General features: G+C 48.6%; 1 protein-coding gene across 2 annotated transcripts in view; it reads left to right on the forward strand.

The window, feature by feature from the left end:
• Nucleotides 1–1219: 1219 nt before the first annotated feature.
• The window catches only part of MOCOS (molybdenum cofactor sulfurase), a 42110-nt gene continuing 18196 nt past the window's right edge, over nt 1220–25133 (forward strand). Inside the window, exons 1-9 of one of the 2 annotated variants that reach the window (XM_045527655.1) lie at nt 1220–1367; nt 7587–7676; nt 10419–10485; nt 11385–12026; nt 14235–14311; nt 16259–16458; nt 20264–20380; nt 21593–22030; nt 24152–24314. In XM_045527655.1, coding sequence (XP_045383611.1) covers nt 1229–1367; nt 7587–7676; nt 10419–10485; nt 11385–12026; nt 14235–14311; nt 16259–16458; nt 20264–20380; nt 21593–22030; nt 24152–24314 — 1933 coding nt within the window. In that variant the 5' untranslated portion in view covers nt 1220–1228. The remainder of the gene's footprint in view (nt 1368–7586; nt 7677–10418; nt 10486–11384; nt 12027–14234; nt 14312–16258; nt 16459–20263; nt 20381–21592; nt 22031–24151; nt 24315–25133) is intronic. The other variant, XM_045527656.1, reaches the window with a different exon arrangement.

Below are 25133 nucleotides of genomic sequence, written 5' to 3' on the forward strand. Positions count from 1 at the left end.
GTGCCCTGCCGGGAAAGGCAGGGCTGTGCGCCGCCCTCCCATGGCTCTCACTCTGGGCCGCCAGGAGGCATCACATATCTTCACGCATCCTTGGCGTCTGCGGCCTGCACCCCGCTGACCGCGGACCTGGCCGCAGCTCAGGCAGCGCGCTTGGGGCATAATCGCCCTGCGCTCCTCGTCCCACCGCGATATTCCTCGAGAGCCAGTGCAAGAGGCAGTGGCCCGCTCCTGGGCTCCAGACCCCGCTGGAGTACCTTGGGTCCTCCACTGGGCCTGCATCTGAGTCCCCTCTCCTAGGTCCCCAGCACGTGCTGCCCATCTGCAGCCAGTTCCCCATGCCCACCCCATTGGGTTCCACATCCGGCACCTCGCCTGGGCGTGCAGTACCTGGTCTCCTTCCACCCCATCCCTCATAGGGGGCTCTGCACCTGGGATCCCACGTGACCCAACCTCCCCACCCCCTCCGGGTACCTGGGCCCCACTTCGTGCACCTGCCTGCTCACCCCCGACTCCTGCCCCACACTTCCCGCACGTGGGGTTGGCCAGGCCCTCCACACTTGAGGCAATGGTGCCCCGGGACAGAACCCCTGTGCCACCAGCACTCCTGCCCTCTTGTCTCGGTCGCACCTGCGCTTCCCGGACGGTGCACAGCTGCTAAGAGCTTATTAGCCTCAAGGATCCCCAGTCTTTTCTCTTTTCTACCCTTTGCTCAGCCACATTCTCACACACACCAGGCACACGCCCCGCTGGGGAGCAGCATCCAGAGAAGCCGAGGTCTCCCTGCAAACGCCCTGCCCGACGGACGGCTGTCCAGGCCGAGAAGGGTTGGGGTCCCGGGCACTGCGCGGGGAGGATCGCAGGGTTGCAGGATGTTGAGCAGGAAAAAGCACTTCTTTGCTTCGTCCACCTGCCTCTCCGTGGGACACAGATAAACTTGAACTTCGCCTTCCAAGTACCTGGGGGCATCCCCGTGGGCCCCTTTGGAGGTTGTTTAAACAGACAACAAACCCGGGGGCGCGCAGGTGTGAAAAGGCCCTCCAGAGGTGACACCGCGTGAGTCAGCACGCCTGGGGCGAGCCAGCCGCCCCGCGAGGCGCCGCCCCTGGGCCGCGGACCGGGTGTCACTGGCTGCCCGGGGGGCGCGGCCGGGGCGGAGTCGCTGCCCGCCGGCCTCGCGCATTTCCCGGGGCCGGGCTGGCGTGGACCGCGCGGCGGGCGAGCCGGGGCCATGGCCGGCGGGGCGGCAGATCCCGGGGCCGAGCTGCGGGCCTTCGGGTGGTTCGGGGACTCGAACGCGCCGCGGCCCTACGGCGACGGCCCGGGCAGCCTGCGGGAACTGCGGGCGCGCGAGTTCGGCCGCCTGGCAGGTGAGGCGGGCGGGCAGACGGCTGCGGGGGCGCGCGGTTTCTGGAACCGACGTGTAAGGAGCTTTTGCTCCGGGTGGGGGCGGCGCCACCTCATCTGGGGCACATCTTGAATCGAAAGACCAGGAGGGACGTGTCCATGCGTCCGCTTTGTGGACGCGGCTCCCTGAGGTCCCACCCAAGACTTCTCGCTACTCCTGCTCCTTAGACCTTCCAGTGGGGCGGGACCAATCAAGCCCTTTTCATCTTTCCCGGCTCTCTGCAAACAGGGCTTAGGATTCTCCTTGCCCTCGCTTGCTGTGAGATCCCTGTAAACGTCCAACTGGAGCCGGGGTTGCAAAATGCAGGATGTCCAGCAGCCGTGACCGCTCGATGTCCTCCTGGGGATAGGGGTGGTGCGTGGGCGGCCAGCTCGCTGGGTTGGGACAGCGACTCTGCTGGCGCGGGGCGTTGGGGCTGCGAGGCTGCAGCCGGCCGGCTGGGCCGGGGCCTCCCGAGGCTGCACTCCAGACCCCGCTGGGATAGATCACACGCAGCTTTTATTTTCGAAAGTCTCATTCTTCTCACTCCTGCAGTCAGAGTAATGCCTCTGAAGACTTAGCAAACCCTGCAATTTGACCTTTAAGAACTGGAGGACTGACGGAGATCACACTGTGCCTTTGAGTTCCTCAGGGCTGATTTAAATTGGAAATCAAGCTCCACCTAGCCTTGGCCGCCCCAGCCTTGTGCCCGGGACCTTGAGTGGGGAGCTCCCGCAGAACCGCGTGCCCCGGGGTCAGGGAGGGTCCGCAGGAGAAGTGGGCAGCTTATGGCACAGGGTACGGGGCTTGATTGTATTTGTTCTGTCGTGATGAACAATTGGTGACCGCTCGCCTGCTTGCGGCAGAACAGCAGTCATGACTTCAAGTTTCGTTAATCGGGTAGCTGATTTCAGCTCTTTGGGACATTGCCTCATGTTTTGGATAACTACTTTTCCCCTGTGGGGGGCTGTGAGGGCTGTAGCCTCCTCCTCTTGTGAGAGTCGAGAGGGAGACAGGCGTCCTCCTGGCGACCTCTCCCTATTGTCGCCCTATTCTTCCCCCTCAGTCACCTGCTCACCTCTCTGCTCTCCGTGTTCTCTTCCCCTCTCTCTCTCTGAACTTTTAATTATGGAAATTTCCTACCACGAGGAAATAGAGAGACTGATACTATGAACACCCACAGGTGCAGAGAGAGGGAGGCTTTCCGCTCTTTGAAGCAAATCCCAGAGGCGGGACAGTTCATGTTGGGTCATACTTACTTCAGCACCACGCCTCCTTAATCCTCTAAATCAGCAGCTCTGGTCCCTCACTCCCACTAGGGGCCAGCCTCTCCCCTCAACACTACCTTGGGAAAGTAGAGGCAGGTTCTGGGCCCCTCCTGGTTCCACTGTTGTTCCTTAGAGAGTAGGAACTTTTCCCTCAAGTGCAAGGTTGAGATGCAAAGCCAGGCCCCCAGGCTGGCCTTCAGAGCCCTTTCACAGCTTCTGTATTTGTGGCAGTGTTGTGAGCATCTTTTATTTATTTAGTGCAAGATACCAGTATTTCCTCTACATTATGATTAAAGTAGACTTTTGTGCATTAAACTGATACTCCTCCCACTGCTGGGAGTCTTAGAACATATCCACTTTTTTTCTCATAGAAGCAAATGAACCAGAGAGAGGCAGAAAAAACAAAAAACAAAATAATATAACCTTCTCCTCTCCCTTCCCCTACCCTCCTGGAATTTTTCCGCTGGTTTGAGAATTTATCTGGTTAAGTGGTAGCTGTGGATAATTAAATGCTTAACCTTTAAGTGCTGAAATGTTTCACCTGACCATTTGGATGGGAACGTGCTTGTCTTAGTGAAGGGAGCATATTGAATAAGCAGAAGTGATCCAAGTGGCTCCTGAAGCCTTAGGGTGCTGACTGATGACCTCTCAAATCCTGCGTGGAACTGAGAACTGAAGGGTGTGACCCAGAGCAGACCCTGAAATTTGCTTTCTTGAGGAAGATCTACCCCCAGTTGGCTTTGAGGTCATTTGCCTGCCCCTAATAACAGCTAAAGCTGTATGGTATTTACTGTGTGCCAGGCACTGGACTGAGTGCTGGCATATTTAATCATCTAGTCCTCACCCCATTTCCAGATGAAGGAACAGGGGCCCTGAATGGCTGGCGGTGGAGCCAGGATTCAGTCCAGGTTGGTTGGCTTGGGTTCTGCGTTGTTAACTACTATGCTGCCTGATCTCCTAAGATCAGATCCCTGGCTGATGTAACACAGCTGCCTGTTTTTTTGGACAGAGTTTTGCTGTGTCACCTGGGCTAGAGAGCAGTGGCATCATCATAGCTCACTGCAAACTCAAACTCCTGGGCTCACGTGATCCTTCTGACTCAGCCTCCTGACTAGCTGGAAGTATAGGTGTGCACCACCATGGCTGGCTAATTTTTCTGTTTTTTGTAGAGACGGGGTCTCACTATGTTGCCCAGGCTGGTCTCAAACTCCTGGCCTCAAGTGATCCTCCTGCCTTGGCCTCTCAAAGTGCTAGGATTAAAGGCTTGAGCCACTGTGCCCATTTCTCCTCTTTTCCCCCAAATTAACTATTGGACCAAAGGCCAAGGCAGCTGACTCCCAGTGGCTTCCTGGCCCTGCAGGAGACTGTGGGTGTGGTGTGTGGTGGTCCCTAGCAGGTTCTCAGATCTCACCTGTGCACTGTGGCTTCACATGAGCCAGGCTTGATGCCTGGGTGAACAAAAGCCTTTGGTGCCTTTGTATTTCTAAATTTTCAGTAAAAGAGAACATTATTTTAAAACTATCATTTTGGACTAAGTGATACATTTAAATGGTACCAGATTCAAAATTTGCCAAAGGAGGTCGAAGAATTGCCAGGGAGCCTCCCTCTCACTCCAGCTGCAGCCATTGCAGCCACACCAGAGTCAGTTGTTGTCACGCATGTCTTGTGTACCTTCCCAGTAGTTGTCTATATTTATGTGTGTTTACACACTTTTTATTTTATGCCAGTAAACCATAATATGTCTCACCACCTGACATAGTTTATGCTTATTTGTTTATGATCTTTTTCTGCCACTATCAGGTTAGCTTCTATTTTGTTCATTGTTGTGTCCCAACACGTAGAACAATGCCTGATATATAACATGTCCTCAATATGTATTGAAAACATTCAGTAAAGTAGAAATAAAAGGAAATTTAATCAAGCGATAAAGGCCATCTACAAAAACCCCACAGTTAATGTATTAATAATACTTAACAGTGAAAGACTGAAAACTTTCCTCCTGAGCTCTGGAACAAGACAAGGGTGTCTATTCTTACCACTTGTATTCAACATTGTATTGGAGGTTCTAGCCAGAGGAATGAGGCAAGAAAACAAAATAGAAGGCATCCAGATTGAAAAGGAAGAAGTAAAACTCTTTCTACTTGCCAATAATATAATTTTGTATATAAAAAACTCTAAGGAATCTACACACAAAAATATTAGAACCGAAAAACATATTCAGCCAGGCTGTAGGATACAAGATGAATATACAAACATCAATTCAATTTCTATATACTAGCAATGGAAAATGAAATTAGGAAAACAACTCCTAAAGCATCAAAAAGAATAAAATACATAAGAAAAGTTTGTCAAAAGTATGACATACACTGAACACTGAAAAACAGCATTGAAAGCAATGAAAGAAAACCTAAATAAATGGAAAGATATCCTGTATTCATGGATTGAAATACTTAATATTGTCAAGATGGCAATACTCACCAAATCGATCTATAGATTCAATGCAGTTCCTACCAAAATACTAATAGCCTTTTTTTCAGAAATTGACAAGTTGATCCTAAAATTTGAATAGAAATGCAAGTGACCCAGAACACCCAAAGCAATCTTTAAAAATAAGCAAAGTTGGAGGACTTATACTTCTTGGTTTCAAAATTTGCTACAAAATTATGCTAATCAAGACAGTGTGGTGTTGGTGTAAAGACACATATAGACCAATGGAATAGAATTGTAAGTTCAGGCCAGGCATGGTAGCTCATGCCTGTAATCTCAGCACTTTTTGAGGTGGAAGTGGGAGGATCTCTTGAGCCCTGGAGTTCGAGACCAGCCTGGGTAACATGGGGAGACCCTGTCTCTATAAAAAAAAAAAAAAATTAGCTGGGTGTGGTGGCATGCACCTGTACTCCCAGCTACTTGGGAGGCTGAGCTGGGAGGATCACTTGAGCCCCAAAGTAGGAGGTTGCAGTGGGCTATGATCATGCCACTTGTAGCCTAAAAGACAGAGTGAGTACCTGTCTCCAAAAAAAAAAAAAAGAATTGTAAGTTCATAAATAAACCCATACATTATTTATAGTCAATTGATTTTCAACAGGACTGCCAAGACCTGTTGAGGGAAAGAATAGTCTCTTCAGAAAATGATGTTGGGGACAATTGGATACACACATGAAAAAGAATGAAATTAAATTGGACCCTTATGTCACACTGTTAAAAACTTAACTCAAAATAGATCAAAGACTTAAATATCAAACCGCTAAAAGCATAAAACTCTCAGAAGAAAACACAAGCATAAATCACCAAGACCTTGGATTAAGCAATGGTTTCTTAGGACACCAAAAATTCAAGGAACAATAACAGCAAAATTTAAAACTTTTAAGTTTCAACAGAGAACACCAAGAAAGTAAAAGGAAAACCTACCAAATGAGAAAAAACATATGTCCACACAAAAACCTGTACACTAATATTCATAGCAGCATTATTTATAATGGACATAAAGTAGAAACAACCCAAATGTTCATCAGTGATGAGTGGGTAAACAAAACAAAATGTAGTATATTCATACAATGGAATACTATTCAGCCATGAAAAGGAATGAAGTTCTGATACATGCTACGATATGGATGCACTTTGAAAACATTATGCTAAGTGAAAGAAGCTGGACACAAAAGCCCACATACTGTATGATTCCATTTGTATAAAATGTCCAGAATAGGCAAATCTACAGAGACAGAAGGTAGATTAGTGGCTGCCAAGGGCTGGGGTTGGGCGCATTGTGGGGTGATTGGTAATGGGTATGGGATTTATTTTGGGGGTAAATGAAAATGTTCTCATATTAAATAGTGGTGATGGTTGCACAACTTTACGAGTATACTAAAAACCACTGAATGGTACACTTTAAGAGGGTGAATTTTATGGTATGTGGATTGTATCTCAATAAAGCTGTTATAAAACAAAAATCCATCCTACACAAAACAATAAATACTTGATAGGTGAATGGATGGATCTCTTCACATTGTATGCACTTGAAAGTATATCTCAGAGTTTGTTCCATGCCAGTACCTATAAAGTGTTAGATGGGTGTACAACAATTATTATAAATACATGTTGATGAACATTTAAGTCATTTCCAATCTTTTGCTATTGCATACAATGCTGCACTGAATATCTTAATATTCAGATCATTTCACAAAGGTGTGGGTATTTAAAAGATAGATTCCTAGAAGAGAAGTTGCTAGGGTGTTTGCATTTTAAAGTGTGACCGATATTGCCAAAGTGCTGTCTGTAGAGAAGTTGTCCCAATTTACCCTCCTACCAGCCATGTACCAGCGAGCTTGTTTCCCCACACCTTCACCCACGTAGTGAGGTATCCAGCCTTTGATCTCTGCCAATCTGATCAGTAAACCACAGTATCTCACGCTTATCTACATTTGCATTGCTTTCTTTAAGAGAGAGGCTAGAAGGATCACTGACATTTCTCATATTCTCTGAAGCTCTCGTTGCTGTATTAGGACCGTACAGCAGTGTGGGAAAGCAGGATCAGGGCTCAGCCCCCAGAGAAGCCACACAGAACCTCCAGGACAGGGTGTGAGTCACAAGGTGAAACAGCTTTGCCATCATTCATCATAAATGTCTGCTGGGGGCCTCCTCTGTGTGGGACGCTGTTCCTGGTTCATAGGAGAATGAAAGTGAGAAGAGCTGGTTAATCAGGAAGGCTCTCTCCCAGCTTGGAAGGACCTTAAGCATTATAAGTGCATCCTTCCACTGCTCACACTTACCCTTGGATTAAGAAGCACATGGCAAGAGGCTCAGAGAACCAAGTGGCCTCGTGTTACGTCTACACACATTAAAGGACATTGGTCAGGCTCATATAAACCAGAGTTAGGCAAAAGGTCTGGAATACCTACGAAAAACAACCTATAGCTTTATTTTGTGTTTTCTTCCAGGGACTGTCTACCTCGACCATGCAGGAGCCACCTTGTTCCCCAAGAGCCAGCTTGAAAACTTCACTCGTGATCTCATGGAAAACGTTTATGGTAAAGAAAAACACACCAAAATGGATTTTAGCCAACTACATGCAGCTGATATATCTATGCTTAACAAATGTTGGATTAATAGACTGGAGCTGTAGCGAGCACACAGAGCTGAATAAGCCCCATGTTAGATGGGGGCCAGGCAAGCACCCTGGGTCATTCTGTATCATACATGTGTGGCCAGGATAGAAAGGTGGCTCAGGGACACTTCCAGAAGAAGGGGTTACTTCCAGAAGAAGGGTTCGGTGTCAGGAAGGGCACAGAAGTTCAAAGGTGCTGTGTTTGGTGGTGGTGAGTGACCCTGTACAGTGCAGAGTGAGGGACAGCCAGAGGAACATTAACTTATTCATTCATTCACTCCATAACTGTTTATTGAGCCACTATGGTGTGTGAGGCACAGTGTTGTCGTGGGAACAAAAGAGACATAGTCCTTTTCTTCATGGAGACTGTGGTCTAGTCAAGGGATCTCCAATTAAACGGAATTCCCAGCTGTGCAAATGGCTCTGAACAGAAGGTGCCTGGTGCCAGGGCAGCTGGTGTGTACAGTGGCAGGAGGGTTGGCATGTGTGTGCCAGGGAAAGCTTCCTTCGGAAGGGTGTGAATGCTGGAGGCTGAGCCGGAATTCACTCGGACAAAAGGAGCAGAAGTATAAGTAGGCAATGGTGACTGTATGAGCCAAGATGCTGTAGTGGTTTCAGGAATCAGTCCAGGAGCACAGAGAGAGGGGAGGACGGGGGTGGGGGGGTCTGAATGGGGAGGGAGAAGCCCATGCAGGGCATTGTAGATGCTCAGGTGAGTCTGGTCTTTATTCTAGGAACAATGGATAGTCATGGAGGGCATTAATCAGCAGCACAACATGATCAGGAGGTACCCTGGAAAGGAAGTTTGAAATAATAGCTCATTTGTAATGAGAATAGCAATAAATAACATTCACCAAGCACTCACTTTGTGTCGGGTACTGTTCCAAATGCTTTGCATATATTGTCTCTCTTCATCCTCACAACAACCCAAGAGATATAGGTTCTGGTATCACTTCTGTTTTACAGATAAGGAAATGGGGCCCCAGAGAGGGTGGGTAAGTAGCCAGAGGTTGCACAGCAAGTACCGAAGCCGAGTCTCCAGGCAGTTTGACGCCAGAGCCAAAGTCCTTAGTCCCCACCAGAGGGCTTGATTCATGACAGTTCTGTTATGCCACACTAAGGGGCTTGAATCTTGGCTCTGGGCAGCCAGCGGATACATAAATCCAGGGAACAGTCTTCAGGGAAAGTGCCAAGAGGGGACTGTATCTTGACTTTAATCCACGATTTGCCAAGAGACCTGCAATTCTCCTTCTTTGCCCTTTGCAAGAGTCATACCTGTGGGAAAGGTGCCAGCCCAAGAGATGAGGAGTCGAGATTGCAGGTGGTCCTAAAGATGCAAGGCTAAAACCCAAGCTGAGCAGAGGCAGCAAGGATAAGTGCCAGGGCCCACAGGTTCCTAGAGATGTGGAAAAGGAATGTTTGATAGCTGCAGTGGCCAGAAATCCAGTGTGATCCTTCAGCGTATTTGGGGGGAAAAATCTAAAACAGAAAAGGCTAAGCCTTCATTAATGTGCACATGTAGCTCCTGCGAAATGCTGGTGCCCGGCCCTTGCACTGAGTTTTAAGGGAGATCATGATACTCTGGAACACACTCAGGACACCAGTAGGGAAGGAAAACCAGATGTCAACACAGGGAAGGGTGAAATCAAGAGGGCCTTTATCCTTGATAGTGGGTGGCTGAAGGAGACATGATGGTCCCTTCACACATTTGGAGGCAGAGATCGATGCGTTTCTGCAGGAATGGTGCTGGTAGTGGTGGTGGGATCTGCAGGGCAATAGATGGGCACTGAGATCCAGCAATGTTCATGCCTCTGCCCCATGGCTGGTGGGAAGGGCAGCCCCCTGAACGTGTGTACTGGGTTTTCTGGAGTTAATTAACACAGCCACTGGTCACCTGTCAGGAACTTGTAGCAAAGGCTCTTGTGCCGGCCTACCTCTGCGCTGGCTTCCAGCTCCAAAGCACTCTTCCCGGATCGCATCTTGTTTCACTAGCGAGGGAAGGGTTTTTTAAAGTTTGTTTTGACAGGTTTATTGAGTTATATTTTATACAGCATAAAACTCACCTATTTCAGGTATACAGTGATTTTTAGTCATTTACCGAGTGGCGCAACCATCAGTGTAAATCAGTTAGACATTTTTATTCCCCTAGTGCCTCATGCCCATTTATGGTTAATCCCCATTGCTACCCTTAGTACTGGACAACCACTAATCTACTACTTTCTGTAGCTCTATAGAATTGCCTTTGCTGCGTATTTCATATAAATGGATTCATGCAGTATGTGGTCTCCTGTCTGGAGTTGTTCGTTTAGTGTGTTTTTAAAGTTCATTCATGACAAAGCCAGTAGTTTGTTCCTTTTTATTGCCAAATACTTTTCTGCTTTGTGGATATACTGTATTTTGTCTACCTGTTCGGCACTTGACGGATCTTTATGTTGCTTCCAAAGTTTGGCTTTATGAATAAAGCTGCTGTGAACATTCACGTGCAAGTCTTTTTGTGCACCTAAGTTTTCATGTCTTTTGGGCAGATACCTAAGAGTGGGATTGCTGGGTCATATGGTAGTTTTATGTTTAGCCTTTTGAGAAACCAAGGGAGTGGGTTTGGAAGGAACACAAAAGAAGAGACTATCAGTAGTGACTTGATGGCTTTATCTTTGTAACCTGCCAGGTAATCCTCACAGCCAGAACATCAGCAGCAAGCTCACCCATGACACCGTGGAGCAAGTGCGCTACAGGTGAGCAACAGGGACACCTGCCTGGATGGGCACATGTAGGTGGACAGACGGACTTCCTAGCACCTGCCTGAATCACACAAAGGTTCTGAGCTGGTGTCAGGAAGATCACAACGCATGCATGCTGACAAACACCAGCGTCAGAGGACAGGAAGGTGAGGGTACGTAGGGCAGTCGAGAAGCACAGGTGGGCAGTTCTGAGATGCACGTGGCTGTTCTGTGTGGCTCTGGACTGGTGCCAGAGTGACCAGGAGTGACCCAGGACCCTGGGTCTTGTTTTCAGAAAGAAGAAAAAGTACTGTCCTCTGGTTGTCCTTTTCATAAGCAGTTTTATTAGGCATCTTGTTTTATCCCTGTCTTTCCTCCCCTTTTTTCTAGTGTTTGTACGTTACACAGCTCTTTATACTTTTCCACATATAATAATTATTTTCTGGCAAATAATTTCCAGGTGGTACCTAAAATTATTAACAATTTCAAATCAACACAATTTCAAATTACTTCAACTTTGAAAATGATACCATTTTGTCATAGGGCTGTCAAAATTAAACACAATGTAAACAGGCTGATGACTTAAAACTTGTTATGTTAGAGCTGGGTAGAAAAACGCCAAGGAGAGGGCATTTTTCGATTAAGATTGGGGTCGTTGTGGATTTTTCTCATATCTGATAGGAGACGGGACTGGCAGCCAGGGTGATTTTGCGAGTTGGGACCATTTGCTGTCTCTTCCCACGACTTCCTCTGCCCTGCCCTGACTTCACAACCGTGGCAAAGCCTATCTGGAGTTTTCTTTTTCTAGATATGAAGGTTAAGGTGATGATCGTATTTAGCAGAAATGAAACCACCTCCGACACTCAGCGCTGGGGCTGGGGCCGGGGGTGGCGGTGACGCTGTGCTTCTTGCAGGATCCTGGCGCACTTCCGCACCACCCCCGAAGACTACAGCGTGATTTTCACCGCCGGGAGCACGGCCGCTCTCAGACTGGTGGCAGAGGCCTTTCCGTGGGTGTCCCGGGGCCCGGAGAGCAGCGGGAGCCGCTTCTGTTACCTCACCGACAGCCACACCTCCGTGGTGGGCATGAGGAAGGTGACCGCGGCCGTGAACGTCACGTCCACCCCGGTCAGGCCAGAGGACTTGCGGTCGGTGGAGGAACCGGGTGCCGCGGCCGGTGGCCCCGACTGCCCGCTGCCGCACCTCTTCTGTTACCCGGCTCAGAGCAACTTTTCTGGAACCAGGTACCCGCTGTCCTGGGTCGCGGACGTGCGGGCCGGGCGGCGGCGCCCCGTGGGCGCGCCCGGGAGGTGGTTCGTGCTGCTCGACGCGGCCTCCTACGTGAGCACCTCGCCTCTGAACCTGGCGGCGCACCCGGCTGACTTTGTCCCCATCTCCTTCTACAAGATCTTCGGATTCCCCACGGGGCTGGGCGCGCTGCTGGTCCACAATCGCGTGGCTCCTCTGTTGAGGAAGACCTACTTTGGGGGAGGCACGGCCGCCGCCTACCTCGCCGGAGAAGACTTCTACATCCCCAGACCCTCGGTGGCGGAAAGGTAACCTTGCCACAGGGGCTGGCCGCCGGTTGGCATGTGCCGCCTAGACAGGGGATGGTGCAAGGGACCGGGCTGCTCCTCGGACTTGAGGACAGTGGGACGTTGCTGGCAGGGACAGGATGGTGGGAGGGCTCAGAGGTGGGCTGGAGGTGCCACAGGCAGCTCAGTGAACTCTGCCCCTGCTCGAGGGCTTCTCAATAGCCGTGGGGGACCAGGGCTGCAGGCAGAAGAGGTGAAAGGCCTTCACAGGTAAGAAGGCTGGGCCACCAGGCCTTTGCCCATAGCACTGACAACAGGTGGCAGCAATTGAAACAGTCGTTTGGAACAAGCGTGAACCACGCTGACAGCACAGCTGATTCTCCAGCAGCTAGAATCAGCTCAGCTTGGCACCTGGTTAGCAAGAGGAATCAGTTAAACTAGAGACCACCAGACTAGTGGGGGGGCACTGTTGGCAGCAGCCTCCATGGGCCCCACTGCAGGTGAGTTACAAAGGAAGTTTGGGGCAGGCTGCCGCTTGCCCTCAAACGCCAGAGCCTTTGCCCAGGTCTGTTGAGCCTCTTCCTCAGGCTGCAGGGCAGGCAGTGTGGGTTATGCCCGGGAATCTCCCAGGTGGTCATGGCTGGGACCCATAAGGTCCAATTTGTGAGAGGGTGAAAATGGCAGCCGACCCAGGGTTCTGCTTGGTCCAACAGTAGGGACAGCATGGGGTGGGGTAGGGAGCTGGTTACCCTGCTGGTGCCTGGATGGGGAGACAGGTCGGACCTTCCACAGATCCCACACAGACTCAGGGATCCTGCAGACAGGGCCACTGCCTTGACAATAGTCAATTAATAACTGATTCATTACTGACTCATTAATTCTGCAGGTCTGTTAATGACCATTAGTTTCATAAGGAAATTTAACATTGTTAGCAAATCTTATTTCTAGAGTATTAAGATACTAAACACAATGTTTCTACGGAAAGCTTCAACTTGCATAAGGCTGCAGTTGGAAACCTCACTATCTCCCTGCTTCCTCCCTTGCTGCTCTGCTGTCTCTTCAAGCTCCAGTGGCCAGAGGGGTGCAGTTAAAGCATAGTTGCTCCTCTGGGCGGAGCCCTCCAGCCACGTGGTGTCTCATGCAGAGCAGAAGTTCTTGCTGCCTCTACTTCCCCAGACTCCATCTCCTGCCACTGTCCCCTTGCTGGCCCAGGCCCACTAATCTGCTCTTCCTGCATGTACCAGGCTTTTCCTGCTCAGAGCATTTGCTGTGCCTTTTCCCGCAGTGCAGAAACTGCAAGCTCAGCAGTTTCAAAAATTAGCTCTTTCCTCTGCTCCCTGAATTCCCTCACTAGCTGGTCTCTGCTCAGGTGATCTTCCTCAGAGAGGACCAACCCTGATCACCCCGTGTGAAGTAGCCGCCAGGCCCCTTTCTCCTTAAGCATCTTCATTGCTCATGTCGCCATCTGGCATGTTGTTTATTTGGTTTCTTTGTGTGCATTTGTCGTCTTTTGTTCCTTGTTTCACAGAATGGGAGCACTGTGAGGGCAGGGATGTGGTCTGTCTTGTGCACTGCTGTACCCTTGGCACCTAGAGCAGTGCTTGGCACACAGTAGGTTGGACAATAAAGAGCTAATGAATAATCTGCCTAAATGAATAATTACGAACTAGAAAAATAATGAACACTTTGATGAAGAGGAAGGTGTGCATCTGCTGTATTAACGAGAGCCTTGTGATTTTAACCCAAACCGGTGGTTTCAGAGACTTTGGAACCCTAGACTCTGTTCAAGAAGCTCCTCGCTGGGATGGATCACACTGAACTGATGCCGTTTCAGTGCTGCCCTCTTGTGGTCAAAGGGCAGTATTTCAAAAGCCCAACTCATAAGGTTTTCCAGTCTTCCTGCTGCAGGAAAGCATCTCTTGTCTCCTTAGTGTCTCAAGGTGGTGACTGTGTTTTAGGACCCTTTATCACCACTGCCAGCCCACCCTAGGAAGTTTGGAGCAGCCCAAGAAAGCTGCAGAGCGGGTCAGGGCCAGAGGCAGGCAGATAGGTCTTGGTGTGAAAATCCCTCTCTCCTGAGGGGTAGAGCAGTGTCTCAATGAGGCGGCAGAGGGCAGATATTAATAGAGTACAGCTAAGCCTAAAATCTGAACCTGGCCACATACCACAAAATGCACATGGATTGTGTTGGCCACAGTTGACCTTGTTCCCCTCACCCCATGGTTATAGGTTTGAAGATGGCACCATCTCATTCCTTGACGTGATCGCGCTGAAACATGGATTTGATGCCCTCGAGCGGCTCACAGGTCAGCGGACATATTTATCCACGTGGAATTTGCCTCTGTTGCCATGTCCTTAAGGGAGTTCTGGCACAGAACTCAGATGGAGACGCAGCCTGTGGAAGAAAGCGGCACGTGGTGTCTGGGCACTGCGTGCAGTTAGACCCGATTCCAGATAACTCTAGAATGACTTCTGAGAGCAAGAGGATGAGGCAGGGATTTTTGGGTTGATTTTCGTTCTGTCAGCTAAAAGAACATTTTAACAGGTAGGAGATATTCCAAAGCAGGAGCTGAATAGCTCCACAGAAATGGAGGAGCCGTCCTTGGTCCCTGGACTGGGAATGGTTATAGAGCCTGAGGCCTTGTGCAGCTCTGCCTTTCTGGATCCTCTCCCCAGCCCCAGGGGGAGCTGCGTGCCAAGCCCGCTTTGCCCAGGAAGGAGCTGATGCCCAGAGAGGATAAATGCCCTCCTGGGCCAGGGAGCTGGTAACTGGGATTTAGCCCAGGTCACACTGACGCCTGACCCTGAGCTCCCAACCACTGTCATTGCTGACAATGTTTGCATGAGGCACAACTTTCCTGACAAGTGCTCTCTATTTTGTCACAATAATGGGACCCCCTCACGTCCTCAGCCTTAGCCCAACACTGGGGCAGGCAGGATTCATGGGAAGAGAGGGTCGTCCCTATGGTAATACATAGGGAGGAGAGTGGGTAGCCTCCAGGATTTGTCCCATCTAGGAGATGACAAAGACAGGCATTGACAAGTGAGCACTTCCCAAGGAAGGATATTAACAGGGCACCCAAATCACAGTGACAGGGTCTAACAGGACCAGGAGCACCTCCGAACCCAAAGGTTGACAGTATCAGTCCACAGTGTGGCAGACCCTGACTTTTCCTACTTAATCACTTTTTTAAAAATTGTGGTAAAATATAAATGACATAAAATTTACCATTTTAACCATTTTTAAGTTTACAATTCAGTGGCATTAAGCACATCCACGATGTTGTGCAACAGCACCCCTGTCTATTTGTAGAACATTTTCATCATCCCAAACAGAAACTCTGAAACCATTAAACAATAGCTCCCTATTCCCTCCACTACCCCAATCCCTGGTAACCTTTTTTAATTTTTTTTTATTTATTTTATTCTTTTTTTTTTTTTTTTTTTTTTTTTTGAGACAGGACTTTTGCCTGGGCTAGAGTGCTGTGGCATCAGCCTAGCTCACAGCAACCTCAAACTCCTGGGCTTAAGCAATCCTTCTGCCTCAGCCTCCCGAGTAGCTGGGACTACAGGCATGTGCCACCATGCACGGCTAATTTTTTTCTATATATATAATTTTAGCTGTCCAGATCATTTCTTTCTATTTTTAGTAGAGATGGGATCTCGCTCTTGCTCAGGCTGATCTCGAACTCCTGACCTCGGACGATCCTTTGGTAACCTTTATTCTATTTCTGTCTCTATGGATTTATCCCTTTTAGGTGCCTCATAGAAGTGAAATCGTAGAATATTTGCCCTTTTGTGTCTGGCTTATTTCACTTAGCATACCATTCCCAAGGCTCATCCATGTTGAAACACATATCCTTTATTGTTTTGCATAATATTGAAATGATTTAAACATTAATAAAAACAAACAGCAAAAGAACTATTTAAAGAAAATAGATTGTATATCTTTTCAATGTGTTACCAAAGGGTCTAAATTATCTGAATGTTTAAGTAATGTTGTGTATTAAGAAAGAGGATGACAGGAATTCCTACGGGAAAATTCTGCAGAAACAGCAATGGCAAACTGTTGTTCAGAAGCAAAGACCTAAACGTTTGTCACAAGGGCAGTGCCATACGCTGTTTACACGTATTTAGAGTCATTAATGTGAGGTCTGGGTTTGCCATTTACAATGAGCTTGTTTCATTACTAGTCAGCGAGTGGATTTATGTGACGCTCATGGTTCTCTTTGCATTTCCTAATTGGCTTTGAGGTGGGATGGAGAACGTAAGGCAGCACACCTTCACCTTGGCGCGGTACACCTACGCCGCCCTGGCCTCTCTCCGGTACCCCAACGGAGCTCCCGTGGTGCGGATTTACAGCGATTCGGAATTCAGCAGCCCCGAGGTGCAGGGTCCAATCATCAATTTTAATGTGCTGGATGACAGTGGGAACGTCATTGGTTACTCCCAGGTGGGTTTTCTTTTCCTCTTGCTGACCTTTTTACAACAGAATTGCTCTCGTCTGGGACTTGGCAGCCGTGCTGAGCCCTGAACTTTGCAGGAAGGCAAAGTGCCCTGGAAGTAGCTCTGACAAAGTCCATGTGCTGTTGAAGAGACCAGCTAGCCCTCACCCACAGCCTTTCCCCCGCTCATTTACACACAGTTCTAACAAGCATGGCAATTTAGTTTTTCAGCCCTCCTTACTCAGCCAGAAGTGGGAAGTTTCAAGAGGGTAGAAAGAGGCCAGTTCTTCTGATAGCAGTGGAAGGGGACAGCGGACAGTTTGCCAGTGAGGGAGACACACTAAAATAGTTCAGACAGTGAAGCAGTGCAGACAGAACCCCGCGGCTGAGGTCATTTCATGTGCAGACAGCCTGGCGGTCCCAGCGCTGTGTCAGATGTTACAATGTCACAGAGAACCGTGGGCTGGCTTCCACCCTTGTTTCCTTGTTGTTTGCAGACATGGTGGTACAGCCCTTTTCTTAAACTCTCTCTTATGACGAGCAGAAATGATGCTCTCAGTGCCACAGAAGCCCTGTTTCTGCTTTGGTTTATGCATATTATGAGTTCAAAGCATTTGGCGGGTTGGTTGAAAATAGTTTCTGCAGATATACCCAAGAAAAAATGCCAACAGGGGCTTGCAGTTTGGGAACTGCTTGGGTCCTTGCCACAATAGAGTAAGCTGGTCACTTCCCGGTCCCCTAAAAAATCCAGCGTTGCACTTAGCACTTAGGCAGGGTGGTAGGTGGTCACCAGATGGGATGTCACAGATTGGTACCGGGAGTTAAATCTCCTTCCCAAAGCAGCTCTGGGAGGAGCAGATTCGATTGTCAGGCAAGTTTGGAAGATGGTGCTGGCCTTCCCCTGAAAGCCACATCCCCATTCACCTTTGTTATCCCCCAAATTTCCCAAACAAAATCCATATCCCAAGGAATATCCACCCCCATTCTGAATAGCCATAAACTTCCTAAAGATCGTACTTGGGAATTATTCCTGCAAGGAAAATGTTGGTCCTCGCTGGTGTTCAGGGGCAGACACTCTACAGCCACAGGCTGTCTCCTGAGCATGTCACCTGTACAGACCACCCCCCCGCCCCCGCCCTCAGCTGTCAGACCTACCGGCAGAACCAGTCCGGACACCACTAAGAAGCCTGTGATTTTAATGCTTTCAGGGTGGGCGGTGGTGGAAAATACATGGAGGGAAAAAGTTTGCCTTCTTAAATGTGTTATCCTAGGTAGTTGGTAAAATAAGTTTTTTTCTCGAATCTAAATTAAATTTGTATGTGCTGTGGCATGGGCGTGGGAGGAGAGGAGAACCCTCAAAGAGGAGGAGCCGCCAGGGAGAGAGGGGACTGCCTGTCTAGGTGCCCGGGGACTCCCATTCCCCAGGGCTGGACACAGGGCGAGTTTCTGCCTCTGTGCGTTGGTGGGTGACGCTCACTGCATGAACGGATCCCATGGCCGAGGCATGGCCAGCTGATACCAGTTCAGGAAAGTCCAGTTCTGGTTTTCCCAGGCTAAGGGACTTCATGGTGTGGGAATCCCACAGGGATTTCAGAGGCCTTTGGAAAGATCATAGTTGGTTTTGGCCGTCTCTTTTACAGGGGATGTGTAAAATAATTCAGCCTTCGGTGAGAAGGCTTCGGGTTCTTGCTCTTGGTATCCAGCCCTCCTAATTTTGCTCTCTGCCCTGTTGGCTGTCACTCTGTGTGGTGATTAAGGGTGTGGGTTCAGAATCTGACTGCCTCAGCAGGCTCTGTGAGCTGGGGTGAGTTAAGCTCTCCAAGGCTCGAGGAAGTGGGGATAAAAATATACCCTGCTTATAGTGTTGATATGAGAATTAAATGAGATACAATAGATACATTTTTTAGCACAGGACCTGGGATAAAGTAAGTGCTCCATAAACATTGAGCACAAAGGCTCCGAGGCTGGGAGGCTCCGGTGCCTGTGACTGGGCCAGTTTGTTGGCCTTCCCTGGACGCTGCGCTCATCCTGCCATAGCACCAACCTCCTCGACCTGGCTGGGCACAGGCTGGGCCTGTGTGGGGTTCCCCGGGGCTGAGGGCAGGAGGAGACTGACTCATTATGGGGACTTAGGACAAAAGGTAAGCGTGGCTGAACAGTGTCTTCTACCCACATTCTCTTCTGCCATGTGACCTTGATGCTGCTCCATGGAGGGCTGGGGTCCATGCTCTTCCCCTTGAATCTGGGCTGCTTTGTGACTTGCTCATGACCAATAGAATGTCACAAAGGTGACACTGCATGGCTTCTGAGGCTAGATCAGAAAAAGTGATGATGCCATGTTGGGTTTGTTCCCTGGGACACTCACTTTTGGAGCCTGGAGCTACCATGTTGGTTACTGTCTTGTACCCTGAGGCTGCCATGCTGCAAGGAAGCCCAAGCTGTACGGAGAGGCCAAGTGTGGGCCCCATGGTTGACAGTTCTAAGTCCTCCCAGCTGAAACTCAAGACAGCATGGAACAGAAACAGGCCATCTCCTCTGTGCCTGTTCTGAATTCCTGACCTACTATGGCCATGGGCATGGTAAAATAGTTATTGTTTTATTCTACCAAGGTTGGGTGGCTTGTTTCACAGCAATGGTCCCTGGGACAGGGAATACTGGGGAGCAGGTGAGGGTGGCCGTGGGGACTCTAATTCATCAAGGTGGGAATTGAGCAAGTGGGGTGTCCCTGGGAGTTGCCCTGTGAGCGGAAACCTGACTCTGGAGCTGGAGTTGGCCAGACCCAGAGGAGCTGTCAGGTCTCACCTCACAGAGCCAAGGAACCCCTGAATTTCACCAGCAGGTCTCTGTGCCAGGGTGAGGGAACAGAGTTGTTTTTCTGAGGCCTTTCAGTTCTACCCAGAAAACGGCTTCTTCTCACTTGGACAGACCGGGGAGATGGCCCAAGTGAAGACAGCCGTGGTCTTGACAAGTATCTGCGGGAGGCACCATCACCCAGCCAGGAGCCCAGGCTGACCGCGTGGTGACCTGCGGTCTTCAGAGGAAGCCATACTTGTGGCTGCCTCTGGCCACCCTGCATGTGACTTCCCAGGGAGAAAATTCAAAATCTTAACCAGCTGAGCAAGATGTGTTTGTGTCCCTGAATGCAGTTAGGTGACTGCTTCCCCTGAGTTCAGCCTGAGCCACCTGGGCTGAGGACCCTCACTGGGCCCCCAGGCCCTGGGGGGAAATGGAGTCGTTGCCCTATAGCCAGGAGCTGGGGCAGAGATCTCTGGGCCTCAAGTGAGTGAACCACCCCTCAGAGCCTCCAGAGGGCAGGAAAGAGCCTTGGGAACTTCCCGACTACTCAGCAATTCTGTGATTGAACCCAAAGTTGGAGAAATTAGGAAAAGCAAATCAATGACACATATTGTCAGCACAGGAATGTTTGTAGTCCAGGCCGTGAGCCAAGGTGGTGCTGCTTTGACCGCACTTCACGGGGCCTGTTCTGTGGGCCAGCCCTGTGCAGCCAGTGCCAACACTGCCGGCGTCTCCAGCCTCACTGAAATGTGGAAACATGTGGGCTCTTAACTGGGGATTTGGCATGAATTTGATATAATAATCCAACTGGATAGACTTTAATTCTCAGTAACGTTTTATAAAATGTTTGATAAAGTCTTAACAGATCATGGCATTTTAGAGCAAAATCCCAAGTTTGTATCCTCATTTGATTGTTAGGAAAGAGAGGTCCAAATGCTGCTTTGAAACTCTCTCCCCGCTGATCAGACTACAACTGTGCATTTGTAACGCTGGTTCCGTGTCATGTTGGATCTGCAGGTGGACAAGATGGCCAGTCTGTACAACATCCACCTGCGAACCGGCTGCTTCTGTAACACCGGGGCCTGCCAGAGGCACCTGGGGATAAGCAACGAGATGGTCAGGAAGCACCTTGAGGTTGGTACAGCACCCTGCGGCCCACATGCTGGCTGGCAAGACCCAGTGGTGGCACCTCCAGTGACCCTCGTGGCTGGGTGTGTCTGGGGCAGGGGTTGGCTCTGCAAGGCGCGTGTCTCCAGGCCTGCTCTGTGGATGTACAAAGGAAAAAGGGGTCAACAAAAATAGAAAAGGTCTCAAGATATTATCTCTGTGGCAGAACTTTCTGATTCATTTTTTACTTTGAGGGAAAAAATGTAAAGGCAGAGAGGAGTGTTCATAAGACATGTGCTAGGATGTGCCCTTCGCTGGTTCCGTCCTCCGCGGGGCCAGCCTCCAGGCTGGAGTCCGCTCACTTCCCGGTTGGGTGTAGAGTCCCAGGACCTCCTCCCTCCCCGCCTCTCCCCTGGCCTGCGCTCTCTCACTTCAGGGTCCAGCCAGTTTTGAACCATTTCATAAGAATAGTTTGAGTGGCCAAGAGCCCTTACTTAACTTTGGAAGAGTTTCTAATTTAAGTTTCATTTGGGTTGACACGAAATATTGTATATGCTAGATCCCAACTAACCATGAATTGGGTTCTATTTAAAAGGAGGAGGGGTAGAGGGAGAAAAGGAAGGAGAGGAGAGAGGAGGTAGGAAAACGGGGGCTCAGAACAGAAAGAAATGCAGTTCTAGATATGACATTTGACCCTGTGGAATGCCGTGGCTCCATCTTTGTGGGTGACTGACCTGGACCCTCCCACCTCCTGGCAGGGACTTGGGCTGGTCATTCTCAGGGCAGCGTCTCTGCTGTTCCCTCTTGTCCAGGGGTGGCTCTCAGGGCTCAGGCCTCCCTGCAGTACTGAGAGGCGAAACACAGTGGCCAAGGGTGTTTCTGCCGCCTCAGCCCTGGGTAGACCATGAAGCGACCCCTCGGAGCTTCTGAAGCCTTGGTCTGCGTTGCCCCCACTGAGGCTGGCCCTGTGCCCAGCTCTGGGCAAACACTTTTCCTGAAGTATTTCTGTTAAACCTTTCAGTGGACCCTTCAGATTGATCTCAGCCCCAATTTACAGATGAGCAAAGTGAGGTCCAGACAGTGGGCCCCTGAGCATGTAGAACTGAACTACGTCTCAGACACATGGCACATATTAGTGTCTTCCTGGGTTAACTTTAAAATTAACAAAATTCATTTTACAGAGCTATTTCCCATGTGTCTGTTAGTCACTGTGGCTAATTTACTTCCCTTTTGTTCTAGGCCGGTCATGTCTGTGGAGACAACATCGACCTCGTGGATGGGCAGCCTACCGGCTCAGTGAGGATTTCGTTCGGATACATGTCTACGCTGGAGGATGCCCAGGCCTTTCTCAGGTTCATCGTAGACACCCGCCTGCGCTCGGCTGGTGGCCAGCCTGTCCCTCAGGCCTGTGCTGCCGGGGAGGCCAGAGCCCCTTCAGCAGAGGGTGAGGGCAGCCCTGGCCTCTCCCCGCAGGAAGGCACTCTCACAGACGCCAGGGTTTGGACCGAATCATCCTCCGCTGTCCATGCCGTGGCTGTGCTCCCACCTCTGTGTGAGGCCACCAGAACCCAGCAGACACCTTCAGAGAAAGCTGCAGGGGTCCGGGACGGGGACCTCGGGCCACATGTTATCACCAACCTTTACCTCTACCCGATCAAATCCTGTGCTGCGTTTGAGGTAAGGGCTTCCACTGCAGCACAGAAACGACATCTCTTTGTTGACTCTAGAAAATTTTTTTGGTAAAGTGAAGAAAAGCATGCAAAACTTCAAAATCATCAGTCAGGGTATTGTGGTAAAAAAGCCATTCTTATTCTGTTTATTTCTTTGCTTAAGTGTAGTAGAATTTGCTTTATGAATCTGGGAGCTTCTGTGCTAGGTGCATATATGTTTATGATTGTTATGTCTTCTTGTCGGATTGCTCCCTTTACCGTTATGTAGTGACCATCTTTGTCTTTTTTTCCCATTGTTGATTTAAATTCTATTTTATCTGATATGAGAATGGCCACACCTGCTCGCTTCTGGTTTCCATTTGGGTGGAATATTTTTTTACATCTCTTTACCTTGAGTCTGTGTGAGTCCTTGTGAGTTAGATGTGTTTCTTGGAGCCAGCATATACTTGGGGTGTGTTTTTTCATCCATTCCGCCAGTCCATGTCTTTTAAGTGGGGTATTAAGACCATTCATGTTCAGTGTTAGTATTGGCATGTAGAATAGTGTTGTTTTCATCATATTGGATGATAACTTGTTGCTTTGTTTTCCTTTTTGTGCTATTGTTTTATAGGAGCTGTGAGCTTTAACTTTTGGGTGTTTTTACACTGGTGGGTGTCTATTGTGCTAAACTTAATACTTTATTCAGATTTCATTAGTTTTCCCCTAATGTCCTTTTTCCTCTAATGTCCCCTTTCCTCTAATGTCCCCAAATGTCCTCATCCTGATCCCATCCAGGATGTCATATTGCATTTAGCTGTCATGTTTCCTTAAGCTCTTTTGGGCCATAATGGTTTCTCAGACTTTCCTTGTTTTTGATAACTTCACAGGTTTTGAGGAGTAATGGTCAGGTATTTTTTAGAATGTGCCTCAGTTTGGGTTTGTATGATGTTTTTCTCATGATTAGGCTATGTGTGTGTTTTTTGGGGAAGATGACCACAGATGTAAAGTGCTATTCTCATCATATCCTGTCAGGGTACATACCATCAACATGACTTGTCACTGTTGACGTTAACCTCGATTGCCTGGCTGAGGTCGCATTTGTCAGGCTACTTCACTATGAAGTTTCTTCCCCACCTCCTTTCCATACTGTATTCTTGGAAGCCAGTCACTAAGTGTAGACCACACTTACAGAGTGAGGAATTATGCTCCACTTCCTTGAAGGGGGAATTTACATATATAGTTGGAATTCTTCTGTATGGGAGTTTTTGTCTTTTCTCTGTAGTGTATTTATTTAGTCAATAATTAATTTATGTACATCAACATGAACTCATGGATATTGACTTTATACTTTGGGTTATCATCCAATGCTATATTATTGTTATTATCTCAAACCCTCCCAGCTTGGCCATTATGCATGCTTTCCATTGACTCCTGCATCCCTATGACACCCCCATCATTTGTCTTTCAAGCCCTTCCTCACTTTTCTGGCACTATAAGATGCTCCTGGCTCATCTTGCACATTCCCTGACCCAGCCCTAGAATCAACACTTTCTCCAGGAGTCCCAGTTAGTTTTATTTGAAATGATATTAAAAAGCAAGATCTGAACACTGGTGTAATTTGTATTTTAACTTTGTAGAAATATAAAGAATTCAGGAAAACTTACACACTTCAAGTGGATCAACTCAGTGACCATTCTATTATAGACACAATTGTGCAAGAAATTTGTCTATACTATTAGGATATGCCTGGACAGGCATCCAGTACTGCAGAAGGACACACAAAAGCAGGAGCCGCGGACACACAGCTGTGGGGAGGGGAGCTGGAGCTGGCTGGGGAGGAGGCTTGCTTTGTACTGCAGGCTCTTGTACTCTCCGAATGTCATGTGGTGCACGTGCGTTACTACTTAAAACACAGGTTGAAGTGGAGGAGGGTGGAGCGTGGACCTGGGGGCTGAATGGCAGGTATCCAGCTCCCACACTGTCTCCTTGCATTGTCGTCTTGGTTTTAGTTTCTTCTCTTCTTCCCTTCCTTCCTTCAGGAGTATGTGCTGAATTCATGGCGTCCATCTGTATTTGTGCAGCCACTGTGCATTAATGTGAAGATCATCATGAGGGCCCTAGCCTAAAAGACACCCACCTTTTTGTTTAGGTGACCAGGTGGCCTGTAGGAAACCAAGGGCTGCTGTACGACCGGAGCTGGATGGTTGTGAATCACAACGGCATTTGCCTGAGTCAGAAGCAGGAGCCACGGCTCTGCCTGATCCAGCCCTTCATCGACCTGCAGCAAAAGATCATGGTCATCAAAGCCAAAGGTGGGAAGACTGCTTCACTTTCCCAGAGCAGCTCTCAAGAGCAGCTTTCATACTCATATGAAAGTAAAATTTTCTTCTACCAAAAAGTAAAATAATCCTAAAGTAAGTGAAATGGTGTCTAGGAGAGACAACAAAGAGTTTGTTCTCCTTTTGTTTTGGGAAATTCTGGGGAAAGGTAAAGATCTGACAGCCCAATCAGAAAGTAAAGAGGCATAAACTTTATATGAATTATATGATATCCTTTTTAGTTATATCACTTTTGTTTTCTTCACTCATCATAATATGTACTGCAGCCTTTAATTCTTCCTTGTTGATTTTTATTATGAATGATCTAACATATAGAAGGGTATAGAGCAGCTCTGTGCAATAGAACTTTCTGTGATGATGGAATTGTTCACTACCAACATTGTCCAATGTGGTAGCCTCTAGTCACAAGTGGCTTTGAGCACTTGACATGTGGCTAGTGGGACACCAGAGCTGAATTTTAAATTTTATTTAATTTCAATTCATTTAAATAGCTACATGTAGCTAGAGGCTACACTGTTGACAGCACAGGCATAGAGAATAATATAATACACAATTACAGCATTCAGTTTTAACAAATCTTAACATTTGGCCACATTTCCTTCAGATCTTCCTCCTCTTCCTTCTCTTCCTCTTCTCCTCCTCCTTTTTCCTTTTTTTAAAGACATTAAAAAACCATTACTGAACCATAGCTGAAATTCCTTGTGTACCTCTCCTGAGTCTCACTTCTCCTCCTTCCCCACCCTACCTACCATTTATAGAATATTCCAATTTTGCCCCTAACTTGTAGGTGTA

The sequence above is a fragment of the Lemur catta genome, chromosome 16, assembly GCF_020740605.2.
Source record: "Lemur catta isolate mLemCat1 chromosome 16, mLemCat1.pri, whole genome shotgun sequence".
NCBI classification, from domain to species: Eukaryota; Metazoa; Chordata; class Mammalia; order Primates; family Lemuridae; genus Lemur; species Lemur catta.